The sequence below is a fragment of the Nicotiana attenuata genome, chromosome 8, assembly GCF_001879085.1.
Source record: "Nicotiana attenuata strain UT chromosome 8, NIATTr2, whole genome shotgun sequence".
Classification (NCBI taxonomy): Eukaryota; Viridiplantae; Streptophyta; class Magnoliopsida; order Solanales; family Solanaceae; genus Nicotiana; species Nicotiana attenuata.
Window position 1 is genome coordinate 43,583,957 of NC_031996.1, and position 19,161 is coordinate 43,603,117.

At 35.9% G+C, this 19,161-nt stretch overlaps 1 protein-coding gene across 1 annotated transcript; it reads left to right on the top strand.

Moving 5' to 3' along the window:
- Nucleotides 1,512–9,135, top strand: LOC109231873 (E3 ubiquitin-protein ligase MIB2-like). Its single transcript, XM_019397492.1, has 2 exons — nt 1,512–1,859; nt 8,753–9,135. Exons 1-2 carry the CDS (start codon nt 1,597–1,599, stop codon nt 8,997–8,999), a joined length of 510 nt encoding a protein of 169 aa, XP_019253037.1. The 5' UTR covers nt 1,512–1,596; the 3' UTR covers nt 9,000–9,135.

The following is a 19,161-nucleotide window of genomic DNA, read 5'->3' on the forward strand; positions in this document are numbered from 1 at the left end:
GTGAAAAATATGACAGAAGACGAGATCTTCGTAGCTCGACGTCCTACGGAGGACGATAGACAGCGAACAGAGGACGTATGACTTTTACAGTAGTGTAGGCCCAACCGGGGGCACTAGGAATATACTCGCGAATATTCTCTATGATATGTCTTTTAGGGTTCAGAAGAGGATTGTCCCTTATATATAGTGGGAGAAAAATCTTGTTAAAGGGGCTTTTGAGGGCTGATTTGGCTAAGAACATTGATTGTAATACTTTTCTACAGAAAAGATTAGCATTTTTAACATCCGATCACTCACTTTCAGAAGATCAAGAAATATTACCCATTGTGTTCATCTTGTATACCTGTTGTTCTAGAGTTTATTATACTTAGCTAAAATTTACCCCTTTATTATCTTTAATTAATTTATTCAAAAAGGTTCCAATATCTTTTGAGTCAAACACCCGCACCGCTTGCCATTCCTAATTTCGGTTTCACTCTTCACATTATTCTGGGTGTTGTATAATAAAGTGATGGATGGTGAGACATTGGAAAAAAGATGTCATTTCTTTTCTTTTCAACGTCACATTTGCAAGCTGTGAAATTTTCTTATTTTTCCTATAATATTAGAATATCTTTTTTTTTTGTGTGTGTTATTTATTATGATTTGTGATCTCTCTTTAAACTCTTCGAAGATTCTATATTATTGTTTTGAATTCTTCCGTAACCAAAGGTTATATGTACACGATTTATATACATCAATTAAATATCTTTCAGCAACTATTATGTCCATCACAAATAACTACTACCTATTATTAAGTGTAGGCGTACACAATGATTTACTCGTTATCCTAAGGAAGGCATACGTTGCTGGAATTTTATATAGTTTCTACAAATATTATTTTCATTTAATAACAATTTCTTGATAAGTATGCGGGAATAAAAAGGAGGAGCAACAATCTAGCTCTTAAAAAGAAGGCTTCACATTTAACTGTATTGTTGGCATATAAAAATTAAATAATATTATCAAGTTGAAAACTTGATATATTATAAAAACGGCATAATTTAAGTCGTTCGAACATTACTTTTCAAATTCATTCAATATTAATTTTTCTATATGATTGTGCTTGCAATATTGATAATAAAAATTGAGCACATAGGCTCACCATTTAATAATTTTGAGCTTGCATTTTCCCTCTTTAGTTTCTGCAACTCATCCCACACTGATATTTTTATAACTTTTGTGCGAATTAATATGGAATAAACGTACAACGCACGTATCTAAAAATTAATACATTGACATATACAAAATATATATAACGAGTTCTGGTGATCCCTCTGCCTCATAGGTAGGTCCGCCCCTGATTTGGAGAGACATAACTTAAAGTGATGAACCGTTGCTTTTATCATTATTACAAAAACTGTAGTAATTGACACTTTATTCTTTTCTTGTTATAAGGAGCCTAGCTAGGAATATTCGTACCTCCAAACAACTATATTTAAAAGAAACCAACATTTTTTTAGAACAGAAAACCTAGCTAAACCACTAGAAACAGAAAAAAACTACTTTTATATAGTAGAAATAAAAAATTAGGAAAGTACTACTATATATCCTAATATGGCAGTTATGAGCACAGAACAAATATTTTTCTCAAAAGCTTATATACTTTCATCAGATAATGATATAGAAGAGTCTCTTGCATTGGTGAGAGAAGAAGGTTTCATATCACTAAACCAACGTTGTGACACTATGCTTCATTTTCTGGCCATAGAAGGAAATGTGGCTGCTTTTAGAGCACTTATTGAAGAAGGTCTTCTTGGTAGAGAAGCACTTAGAAAGAAGAATGTCAAAGGATGTACATCATTGCACGAAGCAGCGAGGTATTATTGAAATGTGTAACCATCAAATTGTTTTGATAATTTAAACAGTTAAAGATAATAAACTTTTGCTTCTTCAAATATTGTTGTTATACTATATTTGTAAAATAATTCTGGAAATATAAATGAATATAAACAGAAATGAACATAAATAGAAATGTCAGAAAATCAATTCGAGTCCACTGTATTCACAGTGTTTCCTTAAGGAATTTAATCCCCTCCTAGTACCCAAGGGTATGGATTATTTCCTCCCAGGATAGAACGAATTACACACTGGTGTAGTGGTACTTCAAACCCCATCGTTTCAGCGAACACAAAATTCAGTAGCAAATCACACTTACTTTTTGCTTTGTTTGATGCTAAAAGTATGCAGAAGAAGGAGAAGAAACTCAGAAAATCGTAGTGAAATTCTGAGCAGAATAGTGTTGTATTTATAGCCAAAGTTGGGCTGAAATCTGAAGAGGTGCAACTCTTCAGAATGGCTGTTTATGCAAAACGCCCACAGCATAAATGCCATTACATAAATGGCCATTTACTCAACAATAAAGAGGGAAAATTGAAGAGGGTAGTTACTTTTCTGTTACCAAAACAGAAAAACGAATTGGATTTAATATTAATATTTAATATTAATATTCTGTTATTAAAACAAATATTTAATAATAAATTTGGTCCAAAAAGTTAATCAATCAATCGATCATTTGACCAAATCCAAATCCAAATCCAAATCCGAATCCGAAGCCGAAGCCGTAGCCGTAGCCGAAGCCGAAGCCGAAGCCGAGCCGAGCGAGCGACGACGACGACGACGACGGCGCGAGGCTTGCCTTCTTCTCAACTCTTTAAGAGCTAGAAGAAGAGCAATTGCTTATATACCCATAAAAAACCTCTTCCTCTTCCAATATGGGACAATGCCCATTTGCCAAGGGAGAGGGAACTTAAAATTTCACTCAAAAATTTCATTTCCCTCCATTTCCCTAAATACATCCAAAACCCAACAATCCCCCACATGAATGGGGAATGGCTATATCACGGAAGTATGCATGAAAAATTGTGTGATTCGCAAGTAAGGATTAATCGCATCTGGATAAGTAGGTTTCTCTTTGAACTTTCCGTAGTGAACTTTTGTCGGATATACTCGATCAATCTGTAGATTTGATATCTTTGAACCGTCGAACTTTAGTGTATACCTAGACAACCACAAGTCACACAACCAACCCTTAACCGTCTTTGGTTCTCATTGTTGTGTTCGTTTCAGCCATGAACACCGCCTGGTTTCACAAGTGCGTAGAGAACTGGCCTTACAATGTTCTCCTTGAAGCGGCTAACACTTCACACTTACGTAGGTGATTCCTAAACGTGTCATCCCGTAGATACACTATTTGATATACCCCGTATCAAATTTAGAAATCATTAAAAAGCCTTAATGCTTTATCCTTGGTACTGAACATTGTCCCATCACGAGAATGGACCAAAAGTTTAGTTGACAATGTTGAACCGTCATAAATGACTTTGTTTGATCTCTTTGAACCTAGATCTTGGGATCTCCACTCTTCTAGGTAGAGTTACCTCCACTATGACTTGTTCTCGGCCACAGTCCCATTCCTCTTGATGACTTCTCAACTACCTCTCTAGTTAGGCCTTTCGTAAGTGGATCCGACACATTATCACTTGACTTTACATAGTCAATCGTGATAATTCCTCTAGAGAGTAATTGTCTAACAGTTTTATGTCTTCGTCATATATGGCGAGACTTATCGTTATACATAACGCTCCCAGCCCTTCCAATTGCCGCTTGACTATCACAATGTATGCATATTGGTGCCAACGGTTTGGGACAAAATGGAATATATTTCAAGAAATTCCGGAGCCATTCAGCTTCTTCACCGGCTTTATCCAAGTCTATGAACTCAGCCTCCATTGTAGAGCGGGCAATATAAGTTTGTTTGGATGACTTCCAAGATACCGCTCCTCCATCAATAGTGAATACATATCCACTTGTGGATTTGGAATCAGTTGATCCGGTGATCCAATTCGCATCACAGTATCCCTCAATGACCGCAGGATATTTATTGTAGTGCAAAGCAAAGTCCTGGGTATGTACTAAATACCCCAAAACTCGTTTCATGGCCATCCAATGAGATTGGCTGGATTGCTCGTATATCGACTCAATTTACTTATAGCACAAGCTATATCTGGTCGTGTACAATTCATGATGTACATTAAGCAACCCAACACACGAGCATAATCCAATTGTGATATGCTCTGGCCTTTGTTCTTTGCTAATGCAAGATTCACATCAATTGGAGTCTTTGCAACTTTAAAGTCCAAGTGCTTGAATTTTTCAAGTACTGTCTTAATATAATGAGATTGTGACAATGCTAGACCTTGAGAAGTCTTATGGATCTTAATTCCCAGAATTAAATCAGCAACTCCCAAGTCTTTCATATCAAACTTGCTAGTTAGCATACGCTTAGTAGCATTTATGTTGGCAATGTCATTACTCATTATGAGCATATGATCCACATATAAGCAAACGATGACTATGTGGGAACTTTTTAATGTACACACATTTATCACATTATTATAATCCATTTGACAACATTGTTTGGTCAAATTTAGCATGTCATTGTTTGGGTGCTTGTTTTAATCCGTAAAGGGACTTAACAAGTCCACAGACCTTCTTTTCTTTACCTGGAACCACAAACCCTTCAGGTTGTTCCATGTAGATTTCTTCCTCCAACTCTCCATTTAAGAAGGCCGTCTTAACATCCATTTGATGAATTTCAAGACCATAAACTGCAGCTAACGCTACTAACGTTCGTATGGATGTAATTCTTGTAACTGGAGAGTATGTATCAAAATAGTCAAGACCTTCTCGTTGTCTATACCCTTTGACCACAAGTCTTGCCTTATACTTGTCAATAGTGCCATCATCTTTCATTTTCCTCTTAAATATCCATTTAGAACCCAACGGTTTATTTCCAGGAGGAAGATCAACCAATTCCCATGTATGGTTGTTCAATATGATTCATTTCCAAAATCTGGTCCAAATGAAGTAGACGTTCTTTGACGTTTACTACGTCTTGGATCCTCCTGGTTAAGTGTACTTTCTTTTGTTTCTTCCCGAGATTAGTCGCATATCCTATGAAAACACAATCAACGGTTTTAGGTCCTATTTTTACCCTTTTGGGTTTAGGAACTTGCACTTACACCCCCACACTTTAAAATAATTCAAGTTGGGCTTCCTTCCTTTCCATTTTTCATATGGAATGGATTGTGTTTTGCTATGGGGTACTCGATTTAGTATTCGGCTAGCCGTAAGAACGGCTTCCCCCCCACAAGTTCTGTGGCAAACCAGAACTTATCAATAATGCGTTCATCATCTCCTTTAATGAACGATTCTTTCTTTCTGCAATCCCATTGGATTGGGGCGTGTAAGGGGCCGTTGTTTGATGAATAATTCCATATTCTAAACATATTTGTTCAAAAGGAGATTCATATTCACCACCCCTATCACTTCTTATCATTTTGATTTTCTTATTAAGTTGCGTTTCAACTTCATTTTTGTATTGCTTGAATGCGTCTATTGCTTCATCTTTGCTATTAAGTAAGTAAACATAGCAATATCGAGTACTATCGTCAATAAAAGTTATGAAATACTTTTTTCCACCGCGAGATGGTATTGACTTCATGTCACAAATATCTGTGTGAATTAAGTCTAAAGGATTTGAATTCCTTTCAACCGACTTATAAGGATGTTTAACATACTTAGATTCCACACATACTTGACATTTTAATTTGTCACATTCAAACTTGGGCAATACTTCCAAATTAATCATTTTCCGTAAGGTTTTATAATTGACATGACCCAAACGTATATGCCATAATTCATTTGACTCAAGTAAGTAAGATGAAGCTGAAATTTTATTATTATTTTCAACAACCATTATATTCAGCTTGAAGAGGCCCTCAGTGAGGTAACCTTTTCCTACAAACATTTCATTCTTACTTATTACAACCTTATCGGAAACAAAAACACATTTAAAACCATTCTTAACAAGAAGTCCAGCAGAGACTAAATTCTTTCTAATCTCGGGAACATGAAGGACGTTGTTCAAAGTCACCACTTTGCCGGAAGTCATTTTGAAAAATATCTTCCCACGTCCTTTAATCTTCGCCTTTGAAGCATTTCCCATAGAAATCGTCTCATCGGGTCCAACAGGAGCATAAGAAGCAAAAGCTTCTCTAACAGCACAAACATGGCGAGTGGCTCCAGAATCAATCCACCACTCTTTAGGATTGCCACCAAGTTGCATTCGGAAAGCATGCAGATAAATCATCGACATCATCATGCTTTTTAACCATGTTTGCTTGACCCTTCTTCTTGTCTTTCTTCGGAGCACGACACTCAGTAGATTTGTGTCCGGTTTTTCCACAATTGTAGCAGTTTCCACTGAACCGCTTCTTGCTTGGGTTGTATTTCGGTCCAGAAGCCTTCTTCCTCTTTTTGTTCTCTTCAACAATATTTGCTCCCATTATTGTTGAGTTTCCACGGGCTCTCTTTTCAGCAGCTTTCTTGTCCTCTTCGATTCTCAACCGAACAATGAGATCTTCAAGGGACATCTCCTTGCGTTTGTGTTTCAAGTAGTTTTTGAAGTCCTTCCACAAAGGAGGCAACTTCTCAATCATTGCTGCTACTTGAAATGCTTCATTGATGACAAGACCTTCAATGAAATTTCTGTTAGTAAAAATACTAAGATTATTACTTTCAACATCAATATTAATTTGATTTATACCTTCAGCAAGGAGATCGTGAATAATCACTTGCAATTCCTGGACTTGGGTAATAACAGACTTGCTATCTATCATTTTGTTGTCCAAAAACTTTGCAGCAACAAACTTTTTCAACCCGGCATCTTCGGTTTTGTATTTCTTTTCAAGCGCAGTCCACAGTTCCTTTGACGTTTCCACGCCACTGTAGACGTTATACAAAGCATCCTCCAGCCCGCTTAGAATATAATTCTTGCACAAAAAATCTGAATGCTTCCACGCCTCAATCACGAGAAAGCGTTCAGTTTCTGGAGTTTCATCGAACAGCACAGGAACATCTTCCTTGATGAACTTCTGGAGACTTAGAGTAGTCAAATAGAAGAACATTTTTTTTGCTGCCAGCGCTTGAAATCAATCCCGGAAAATTTTTCGGGTTTTTCTGCCGGTGCCAATGCTGCCGGTGTCGTTCGGCTTGTTGAGGCATTGGCAGTCACCATTGGAACAGCTTGGTTCTCATTTTCACTGGTCATTTCTGTAAAAGAATGACACAAACGTTAAAATCACGTAGATTTTAATAGAGTACAAAACCACAAAGGTTTTACTCTTCCAGAAACAGTAAGTACAAATACAGAAAATATATTAAATTCCTTAAGCTTGTTGTTATACTGTATTTGTAAAATAATTCTGGAAATAAATGAATATAAATAGAAATAAACATAAACAGAAATGTCAGAAAACCAATTCGAGCCCACTATATTCACAGTGTTTCCTTAAGGAATTTAATCCCCTCCTAGTACCCAAGGTTATGGATTATTTCCTCCCAGGATAGAACAAATTATACACTGGTGTAGTGGTATTTCAAACCCCAGCGTTTCAGCGAACACAAAATTCGGTAGCAAATCACACTTACTTTTTGCTTTGTTTGATGCTAAAAGTATGCAGAAGAAGGAGAAGAAACTCAGAAAATCTTAGTAAAATTCTGAGCAGAATAGTGTTGTATTTATAGCCAAAGTTGGGCTGAAATCTGAAGAGGTGCAACTCTCCAGAATGGCTGTTTATGCAAAACGCCCATAGCATAAATGCCATTACATAAATGGCCATTTACTCAACAATAAAGAGGGAAAATAAAGAGGAAAAATTGAAGAGGGTAGTTACTTTTCTGTTACCAAAACAGAAAAATGGATTGAATTTAATATTAATATTTGATATTAATATTCTGTTATTAAAACAAATATTTAATAACATTTCTGTTAATATTTTACTATTAACAAATAAATTTGGTCCAAAAAGTTAATCAATCAATCGATCATTTGATCAAATCCGAATCTGAATCTGAATCCGAAGCCGAAGCCGAAGCCGAGCCGAGCGAGCGACGAGGACGACGGCGCGAGGCTTGCCTTCTTCTCAACTTTTTAAGAGCTAGAAGAAGAGCAATTGCTTATATACCCATAAAAAACCTCTTCCTCTTCCAATATGGGACAATGCCTATTTGCCGGGGGGGGGGGGGTAACTTAAAATTTCACTCAAAAATTTTATTTCCCTCCATTTCCCATTCACCCTCTTTTAAGTATTTAATATATTAATTAAATACATCCAAAACCCAACAGTTATTTCTTAACACGATCTTTTTGTACGTAGTGGCGTAGCCACATATGATGAAGGGTGGTCAGTTGAATATCCTTCATCAAAAAATTATAATGTATATATAAAAAATTGTACTGCATATATAAATAAAAAATTACGTTTTATACACGTGTATTAAATCTTGAATACCCTTAACAAAACAATTTCTGGCTTTGCCATTGCATGTACGAACCTGATTCTTTTAAAGGTAAGATATAAACTCATAATTCTGAAGGGGAGCCTTGACGTATCTGGTAAATTTGCTGCCATGTGACTAGGAGGTCATGAGTTCAAGACGTGGAAACAGCCTCTTCCAGAAATGCAGGATACGGTTGCGTACAATAGACCCTTGTGGTTCGGCCCTTCTGTAGACCCCACATAGCGGGAGCTTAGTGCACGGACTGCCGTTAAAAAAAAACTCATAATTCTCTACCTACTCTGTTTTGTGTGTGACTATCTTATCTAAATTCGTTCACTTTTATTTACTTAATTATAACTTCGAACAGATATGGAGAGAAGGAGGTGGCAGAAATTATGCTAATGCAAGACATTGATTTAGCACATTTGAAGGATGAAGCTAGGGAAACGCCATTGTACAAAGCAGCTGAATATGGGAAGGATGAAGTTTTTAGACTTCTTGAGGATTTTGGGAGTGATTGCTTCGCTAAGAGAAATGATGGTTGCACTGTTCTTCACGCTGCTGTTGACGGTGAACATTACCGTATGTTAGCCAACTTGATACAGCGGGGATAACTCTTTGACTCCGGGAATGGCCCCATTTCGGCTGTGAATCTAATCAACTCCATCTGACCGCCACTACCAGAAAATACCTTTTTTCCGACTACAAATTCCGACTACAAAATGTCAGTCGGAATTTTCCGACTACTATAGTGAGAAATATCATATTTATTTTTTAATTTATTTTTAAGAATTATTTCGAATACGTGTTCGACTAAAATAATCATAAAATTTTACGGGAAATTGCGCGCTAAAAAGTTTCCGACTACCGTAGTCGAAACATTAGATAGTAAAGTCAAAAACACTTTTGACCAAGTGGTCCCGATAGTTGTAGTCAAAATTTTTTTAATTAAAAAAATTAAATAATATATAGTTTCCGACTACAGTAGTCGGAAACGTTAAGTTATTTTCCGCTTACCCTGATTTTCTAATTCTTTTTTCCCATAATCTCTCTCTTACTCTGTGTCTCTTTCTCTATATCTCCTCGCCTCTCTCTCAACGGCGCCGGCAAAATCGGCGACGAGGACTTAATCAGGTACTCTTTCTCTTTCCCGTCTAATCTTTGGCCAAGACTAGGGTTTCGATTTTTGTGTGCAAAATCAATGGCATCACTAGGGTTTCGATTTTAATCAGAGCTTTTCATTCTCTTCACAATTCTTTGTCAAAGTATGCCGAGGTCTTAATTAAGCACTACTGGTTTCTTGACATGATTTACCTTTTTAGTTTCATACCAGTTTATATCAGCGGAGGGAATGAGGCCTGAAATCTGATTTTGTGTAATACTCGTTGAAGTTGAAAGTGTTTTTGATGGGTCCAGTTTATCCATTGATTGATGGGTTTCATACCAGTCTAAAGTCTTTTTTCTCTTGGCTTATGGGTTAAATCTTTCCTTCCTTTTAACACTGATTGACTCATCGTTTTTTTTTTCCTGTTTTCTGACTTGTATGAAACATCGTTTTAACAATTCTGTTCTGCACTGCTTGTGAGCACGTGATTTTTGCCTTGCATGAATTATTCCTATAGAATTCTTAGAATTAGGACTTTTCTTTTATTATTTGGATTTTAGGGAATTAATTGCATGATTTTTGTGTTTGTTTGCTTTTGTGTGCATTTTTAGTTGGCATAATTCATAAAAAATACAAAAAAATAACACATTTGCATTTAGGACTCAATTCTATATTTTTAGGTTTACTAGTTAATTAACATTGAAAAAATAAGAAGAAAATAACAAAAATAGTTCCTTTTGCTTTTTTCCTACTTTTCAAATTGGTTTTAGTTTGTTCAAAATTAGGAATTAATTCTTGAAAATTAATTAGTTTAGTTGTAGAATTAAATCAGGTCTTTATTATTGATTAAACAAAAAATTAAAAAAAAAAGAGAGAAAAGGAATTAATTGAAAAACGAAAATAATAAAAAGAGAAAAACAGGCTGCTATTCAAATTAATGTGACTAGCCCATTGGGAAACCCAGTCCCAGCCCAATCTCACCAAATGGTCCAGCCCAAAATTACCCATGTCCGGTCCAGCACCCCCACAACCTAAACGACCCCGTTTTGCTTGCAACGAATCTCAGCCGCCGAGGTTTGCTTGATCGAACGGCTGAGAAGCTGGGGTGTATAAGTATATATATGTCCAAACGATCCTACCCCCCTCAGGACCCCCTACCCTCTCATCTCTCCCATCTCTTACCGGACACCCCAACACCACCGTTCACCGCCGCCCTCTGCCGTCCGCCGCCGGCTGGAAATCGCCTCCGCCGGCGGCGATTCTCCAAATGACCCCAAATTTATACCCCGTGTTCCTCTCCTCCTCCCCTTTCCATATTTGCCTCCAGTTCCTCTCAAATATCACCCAAACCCCTCGAATATCCAAAACCCTAAACGCCGTCACCGCCGCACACGGCGGCGCCACCCCCAAACCTCCCCAGAATCACATCCCATGCTCTCCTCACTTCCCTCTTCCCAAACCCCTAATTATTTTCTTTCAAATCATCCCCGATTTTCTCGAATTTCAAATCTAAGAATGACAGAACCTTAGAAGTTCAAATGGCTCGAATTCTTCCCAATTTCTTGGGTCCAGTATTGGATTCGAGTCACGAAATAATGGTTTTCGTTTGTTCTTGGTGAAGAACAAACGCTTAACATTATTCTGAGGCTCGAATCGGAGTCCAGCCCTTTTTCAAGCCTTACATAGGCGAGTTTTCTTTTCTTCCTTCTTTTATTCATTTTAAAATTAGTTTTCTGATTAATTCCATGCTTTATTTTTTATTTTTTGTTGGCAGTAACTAGTATTCTAGGTTTTGTATTTTTAGATTAGTTTAAGCTTCTGATTTTTTGTTTTCTCTGATTCGTATTGATGCTAATTCATGACCAGTGTTGCTGAGTGGATTAATTTGAATTGTTGAGGTTTAATTTAGGATTAAAAATAGGTTTAGTTTAATTTGATTAATCGTAGGTTTGTTTGAGTATTACTGTTTCCATATGACATTTTACTTTGTTTTGAATTGTTTCAATTGATAGTTTACTGCTTTTCAATGATGAATTTAGCCTTAGAATTCATATTAGTTAGATTTAAATCAGGTTCAACATAGGTTACAGGATTATTGATTCAATTTTAGGAATTTTTTGGATATAGCTGAATAAATTACTCTTTAATTAACTATAGTTAGACTTTAACTAGGACAAAAGGGGTTTGGGTTGGCTAGTAATTTCAGGGGCAACCAAGGGTAGTTTAGGCACCTGAAATGGGTCAATTTGTTAAGGGTCTGTAATTTTAGAACCAAAATGAGGGTAGAATAGGTATTCCATAGGTAGGAAAACAAAGCTAGAACACCCTAGATCCTTCTAGAAGGGGTCTTAGTGTAAGTTTCTGCATTCTTAATGCAGTAACTTGGGCAACAAGCCACAAATTTAGGGATTAATGTACAATTTCTGAAAATAAAAAGGGGAGAAAATGAGTGAAAACCTCTAGAACGTTCCTGCCCCTTCCTTGCCTATAAAAGGCAGGCCTAGTGCCTTGATTTACAAGTTTTTGAACAATATGAAAAATTCCCAAAAATTTCCAGCCTCTAAAATTCCCCCCCAAAACACCTTCTGCAAGTTTAGGAAGCTGGAAAAAATCGGATTTCAAATTCAAATATTAAATCTGAGAGTTCAAAGAAAGAAAGTTCATTCTAGATCCAAAAATTTCCAGAAAAACCAAAAAAAAAGAGTACAAAAATTCAAATATTACTGTTCCCTTGAAGTTTCTTCACAACAATTTTGAGATCCAGTTTTTAAAGTTGAATTCCTAGCTTATCTAAGATCCTTGTTGAGCTTGTTGTTGTTTGTTTGTGTGCTGCTACTGACTTCTTCTCCTTCGCTGTAACTTTCAGGTACACTTCTTAAGCTTGGAACAATGTAGAAATCAATTTGAGACCTGAAATGAAGTTTGCCGCGCAATTTTTGTTGTAGATCTGTTTGTTTAAACTTCGAGTAGACTATTTGATTTGGTTAATTACTCAATGTAAATAACTTTGGACTGCATTAAACTGTTGAACTCAGGATTTGTGTTGATTCATCTAAAGTCAATAGCCTTAGTGTAGTATAGTTTAATTTCTAATGCTAGTTTACTCTAAAATCAAAAGTGACATAAACTTGAAATCGGTAGCCTTAGTGTAGTATAGTTTAATTTCTAATGCTAGTTTGTTTGAGTTTGCAAATCAGTATGTATGTTTTAATGTTAACGTCAACGATTTAGTTTTAAAAGCAGAAGATATGCGTCTGAGTCCCAGGCCTCGACGTAGGTCCTTGAAATTTATGAGTCTTAAGTGAACTCGAAAAATCAGTAGCATGTTGTTCAAGGCCTCAACATAGGTGTTGATTGCTTCATGTTTAATTCCTCGAGTTTTAGGAGTATTGAGTAAAATTAAATAATCAGTAGATGATTGAAGGATTAAGGCTTAACAACCTATTTGTAATTAAATTGAGCTTCAGATTAACTGATGCACAACCCCAGATCCAGTTCCGGCTTACAACTCGTTTGGGCCTAGGCGAAGGCCCAAGACTGGCCAGTTTCTCGTAAAGTTGAATGGGTTTTCTTTCCCCCTGGGCCAAGTTCAAAATTTGGTATTGGGGGCCTGAATGAATATTAAATATGAGGTTAATGTTGCAACATAGGTTTTTGGGTTTTCTCGTTAAGTAACATGCTTGAATTAAAAGGTGCGCCTCTTGTTCAAGTGTGGACTTGAACTCGAAGCCCAAATTCCTTATTTACTTTAAATAATAGCAATTGATAATATTAATTAATTAGAGCTCTTTAGAGACAAATTCAATAGAAAATTATAGTTTGCTCTAGGATGGCCTTTAAATAATAAAGTGAGATGAGCCTCGCCGAACAAAATGCATAAATTGCGGGGCCCTCATTAAATGCTTAATTAAAAATACTTAGAATTCGGGGCGTGCCGTTTAGCAAATTTCACGGCCCTCCGCAAAGATAATAATCTGTTAGTCGCTTTAGGCGCGCTTTTAATAATTTTACCTTCTTAAACACGGCTGTGCATTTCATGCAACCCAAATCCAAATCCCAAAACGTTGAATAAGAATGTGTCGAGGATCCGGGTGCATTTCATGTGACGTGATCCAAAAACACGTTTTTAAACGACGTTCACTTTCTTTTAAAAGTTAACTAAAAGCGGTAAATAATCTTAAAATTGCATCATAGGTTGGAACATATATAAAAATCAGGTTTTAGCCATTTATAATAATTTAAGCGACCGTGCTAGAACCACGGGATCCGGGGATGCCTAACACCTTCCCCTCAAGTTTAAGTCACAGGCGCCCACCTGGAGAACAAGGGAATTCATTTCAAGTTTAAGTCACAGGCNTTAAACTGTTGAACTCGGGATTTGTGTTGATTCATCTAAAGTCAATAGCCTTAGTGTAGTATAGTTTAATTTCTAATGCTAGTTTACTCTAAAATCAAAAGTGACATAAACTTGAAATCGGTAGCCTTAGTGTAGTATAGTTTAATTTCTAATGCTAGTTTGCTTGAGTTTGCAAATCAGTATGTATGTTTTAATGTTAACGTCAACGATTTAGTTTTAAAAGCAGAAGATATGCATCTGAGTCCCAGGCCTCGACGTAGGTCCTTGAAATTTATGAGTCTTAAGTGAAATTGAAAAATCAGTAGCATGTTGTTCAAGGCCTCAACATAGGTGTTAATTGCTTCATGTTTAATTCCTCGAGTTTTAGGAGTATTGGGTGAAATTAAATAATCGTTTGGGCCTAGGCGAAGGCCCAAGACTGGCCAGTTTCTCGTAAAGTTGAATGGGTTTTCTTTCCCCCTGGGCCAAGTTCAAAATTTGGTATTGGGGGCCTGAATGAATATTAAATATGAGGTTAATGTTGCAACATAGGTTTTTGGGTTTTCCCATAAGTAGCATGCTTGAATTAAGCGGTGCGCCTCTTGTTCAAGTGTGGACTTGAACTCGAAGCCCAAATTCCTTGTTTACTTTAAATAATAGCAATTGATAATATTAATTAATTTGGGCTCTTTAGAGACAAATTCAATAGAAAATTATAGTTTGCTCTAGGATGGCCTTTAAATAATAAAGTGAGATGAGCCTCGCCGAACAAAATGCATAAATTGCGGGGCCCTCACTAAATGCTTAATTAAAAATACTTAGAATTCGGGGCGTGCCGTTTAGCGAATTTTACGGCCCTCCGCAAAGATAATAACCCGTTAGTCGCTTTAGGCGCGCTTTTAATAATTTTACCTTCTTAAACACGGGTGTGCATTTCATGCAACCCAAATCCAAATCCCAAAACGTTGAATAAGAATGTGTCGAGGATCCGGGTGCATTTCATGTGACGTGATCCAAAAACACGTTTTTAAATGACATTCACTTTCTTTTAAAAGTTAACTAAAAGCGGTAAATAATCTTAAAATTGCATCATAGGTTGGAACATATATAAAAATCAGGTTTTAGCCATTTATAATAATTTAAGCGACCGTGCTAGAACCACGGGATCCGGGGGTGCCTAACACCTTCCCTCGGGTCAACAGAATTCCTTATTCAGAATTTCTGGTTCGCAGACTCCAGTTGGGAAGTCCAATTTTCCTCGATTTGGGATTCAAGTTAAATCGGTGACTTGGGATACCAGAAGCCAATCCTATCCCAAGTGGCGACTCTAAAATAAATAAATAATCCCATTTCGAATAATGTCACTTTAAATGGAAAAACTCCCTTATACATTATCCTTCGGAGTAGGTGTGTAAAAAAGGAGGTGTGACACTGCTACCTAAGGTTCATGTCATATCTGTTGTTGTGTGTGAGTATCCTTAGTTTTAGCTAAAAATTTAAAGTGACTATCCCAGAATAGAGAATTTTTATTACTGACTCGTTGAAGGTTGATCAGATTCAGGGGATGTATACTCCTTCAACACCATTGTTGTGTTGAGATTTTTTGAAAAACAATGTAAAAAAATAAAGGGGGGAATAACTTGATTGACTTAGAGGGAAGGTGAAGAGCGCGTAAGGCACTGTTTGAGTTGGAAGTGTATTTTAGACAGTTACAATTTAGACAAGGGCTTAAAAAGTGAGTTAAACAACATACATTCAAAAACTTGGTAAAGGAAAAATTACTTGTAGCACTCATGCAAGACAGAAACCAAAACTAAATTGTTAACTTGATAGCTCAAATTTCTTCAAATAAGTAGTGAAACCTTATTGTTTAGTAAGTGCAGTTCATAAGTGCAAATATTCGAGGTGCCTCAGTTATTTTCTTTAGAACTTAAAATGTCAACACATTAAAAAAGAATTCTCTAGTGAAAACTGATATTTAAACAGGACCATTTATTTGTGTTATTAAGTACTTTTTTTATACATGGCTTCACAAATTGCTATTTCTGAAATTTGCACATTGCAGCTGCTTGAAACTCTGGAAACAGTTGGATTTATGAGAACTTTGTTTGATTATTATGAGAGAATTTGATTATGCATCCAGAGAGTTTTGAAGACAAACCAAAACAAGAAAATAAAATATTCTGTTTTTTGTCAAAACTTTGTCGTTATTTCTTAGTCTCTTCATGTTGATATTAAACTTAATGACTTTCTGGAAATATGGTTCACAATTCATCAACAACTGTTGTTTGAATTTCTCTTACTGTACAAAAGAGGATTCTTTTGGTTCTGTATTGTGGACTTCTGACTGTTAAATGATATGGTTTTAACCTACTTTTCTAGCTTCCAATCTGAACATTACTGAAACTTAGCGTTTTGTCGTTCCTAATTCAGCTTATTCTTCCTTAATAAATAAAGTATTCCTAATACATAGCTGTAAGGCGCTGTTTGAGTTGGAAGTGTATTTTAGACAGTTACAATTTAGGCAAGGGCTTAAAAAGTGAGTTAAACAATATACATTCAAAACCTTGGTAAAGGAAAAATTACTTGTAGCACTCATGCAAGACAGAAACCAAAAAAATTATGTTCATCCAAAAGTAGAAAAATTGAAAATGATGGGAGGGTCTTAGGATGGAAAGCACACATGCATGCTGATGCATATATGAAAAACCACAACAACTAAATTGTATAACGAGATATCAGGATAAAGATAAGGAACATTTAACCATACAAAACTGGTACCATGTGAGAGTAATTCCAATGAAACAGAGTAAATAGACTAAGAAAAAGCATATTCATATAACAGAGAAAAAGTTAATGTTCACCGCAAATAGTTTGTGATAACTGAGGTAAGGCTATATGTTATGAAAATCTCTGTTTTCTTTCTTAACTGGGTTTTCAGTAATTTACAATGAGTCCTCACATTTCCTTTTTAGTCTAAGCTTTTTAGCATATCCATTTAAAATGTTACATTGAAAGTATATGCATTGTGTGTTTTTAACCTGGCAATTGGCACCTTTATCTGCATTTTTTACCTACATATTTATTTGGTGTCACTTGTTATTCTATGTTCACTCATACAAGTCATCTTGATTTTGTAGAAGACTAAAGAGTACAAAGGTTGATAACTAAAGGAAGGTTGGCACTACCGGCTTATCATCCATTTCCACTTTTGTTTTTTAGTTTCGTCCTTGCTGCGACAGGTATATCTATATATATTTTTTTAGAATATATGTTTATGAAAAATATATCTTTATATAAATCATAGGACTTGCCTCATCTTCATGTTACCTTGTTTGCCAATAACTAAATGGTTGGGTTTCATTTGTGTAAATTTGAAATTTTAGTTTCACTTTGATGCTAGGAGTTAACTATTAATTTATATTTACATGTTATTCATTTCACTTTAAGTTTGAATGAGATAATGAAATAATACTATGTAATCATTAAAGTATTTAGCATAGTACTAAGTGCACTTTCTCCGGATATTATTGTTGTTGTAAATTTAACTAGTCAATTGGACATGTGAGACTTCTCGTGTTGAATTTTTATTCCGCTGTAAACTAGTATATATGCTTTTGAATGTAATCAATCTAATTTTTGTTGTGAAATTTTACATTTGTAGAGTCATTCATAGTTAAAATGTTGAAGGTATTACAATTATTGAAAGTAGAAACCTTTAGAAGAATATCTAAATAGTTTTTTCTCTTGATGTAGATGGAATTTGAACATCGTAGATGGATGTATAATAGGACTCATCCTAATCGTGCGGGATTGAGGAAGGAATTTATAGAAGGAGTTGCGGGGTTTATTGCTAAGGCGAAATCGCTAAATGATTTTCTTATTGAAGGTACAATTAGGTGCCCTTGTGTTAAATGCAAGTGTGTCAAGTTAGTGAGACCAGATGTAGTTGAACTTCATCTTTACAAGAATGGATTTATAAAAAATTATTATGTGTGGACTGTTCATGGAGAGAATCATGATTTTCTTAATTCTTTTGGTGGTGAGGGTAGTCCCAGAGTAGAGAATAATTTTGAAAATTCTCGATTCAATGAAATGATGAGAGATGCTTTTGAGATGTTCCTAGGGGCTCAATCCGAACCAAATGATGAGGCTAAGCGCTTTTATGAACAACTAGAGGAAGCTAGCCGTCCATTTTATGAAGGCTCAATGCATTCCAAGTTGTCTGTTGCAGTTAGACTACTAACTATCAAATCTGATAGTTCTATTTCTCAAGCGGGCATGGATTCTATCATTGGGCTTATGAATTAACTAAATCCGAATAAAATTGACTTACCAAAAGATTTCTATACTGCAAAGAAATTGGTGTCCAAGTTAGGACTTTCATCAGAGAGGATTGACTGTTATGAGAAAGGATGCATGTTATTTTATAAGGATGATGCAGCATTAGAAAATTGTAAGTTTTGTAACCAACCTCGTTATAAGGAGGTTACAAATGCTAATAAGAAGAAGGTTCCTGTGAAGGCGATGCATTACTTACCCCTTATACCAAGGTTAAAGAGGTTGTATGCATTAATGAGCTCCGCTCCTCATATGAGATGGAACTATGAACATAGAAGGCCAACCGGTGTTCTATGTCACCCGTCAGATGGAGAAGCATGGAAGCATTTTACTAGTGACAAAATGAGCAAATGGAATATACACTTTCTCTTGACTCTTGTCGCATTATGCACTCTTCACTTGAGACACAATGTTATTGATGTGGCATTTACTTGGACATCACTAGAAAAATTACATTTTATTTGCAGGAAAACTTAAAAGGGGACCAGTGTCTGATGCTGAGGTCTTTGCTGAGACACATAAGAAAAAGAAGAAAGACGGTTCAAGGGAAGGATGGGTTGAGACACGTGCATCGGAACAATATGTAAGATCATAACTTTAAGACTATTTTCAGAGTTTTTAGCCAAAATTGTCCCTTATCTTCGGGAGTAGATCTAATTTTGTCCTCATACTTCCTTGAGGCACATTGAAACTTGCCATCATTGAATAGTACATTTCCTTCGTTCTTAGTTTTATCACATGCTTCAATTTTCTCTTTTGTATCCATCTTACAAAATGGTTTCTCCTGTATGAATCAAGAAACTGGTTTTTAAAAGAACCATTAATTGATCACTCTGAAAATAGAAGGATCTGATTGATTACTTCCTTGTAAAATAAACCTTGTTGAAATCAACCAATTTGATCTCATAAACCACAAAGTCTGCAGTAGATACTTCTTCTACTTGACAGTCATGACAATAGTCCGAGCTGATTGTAACTATTGCTTCTTCTCCTT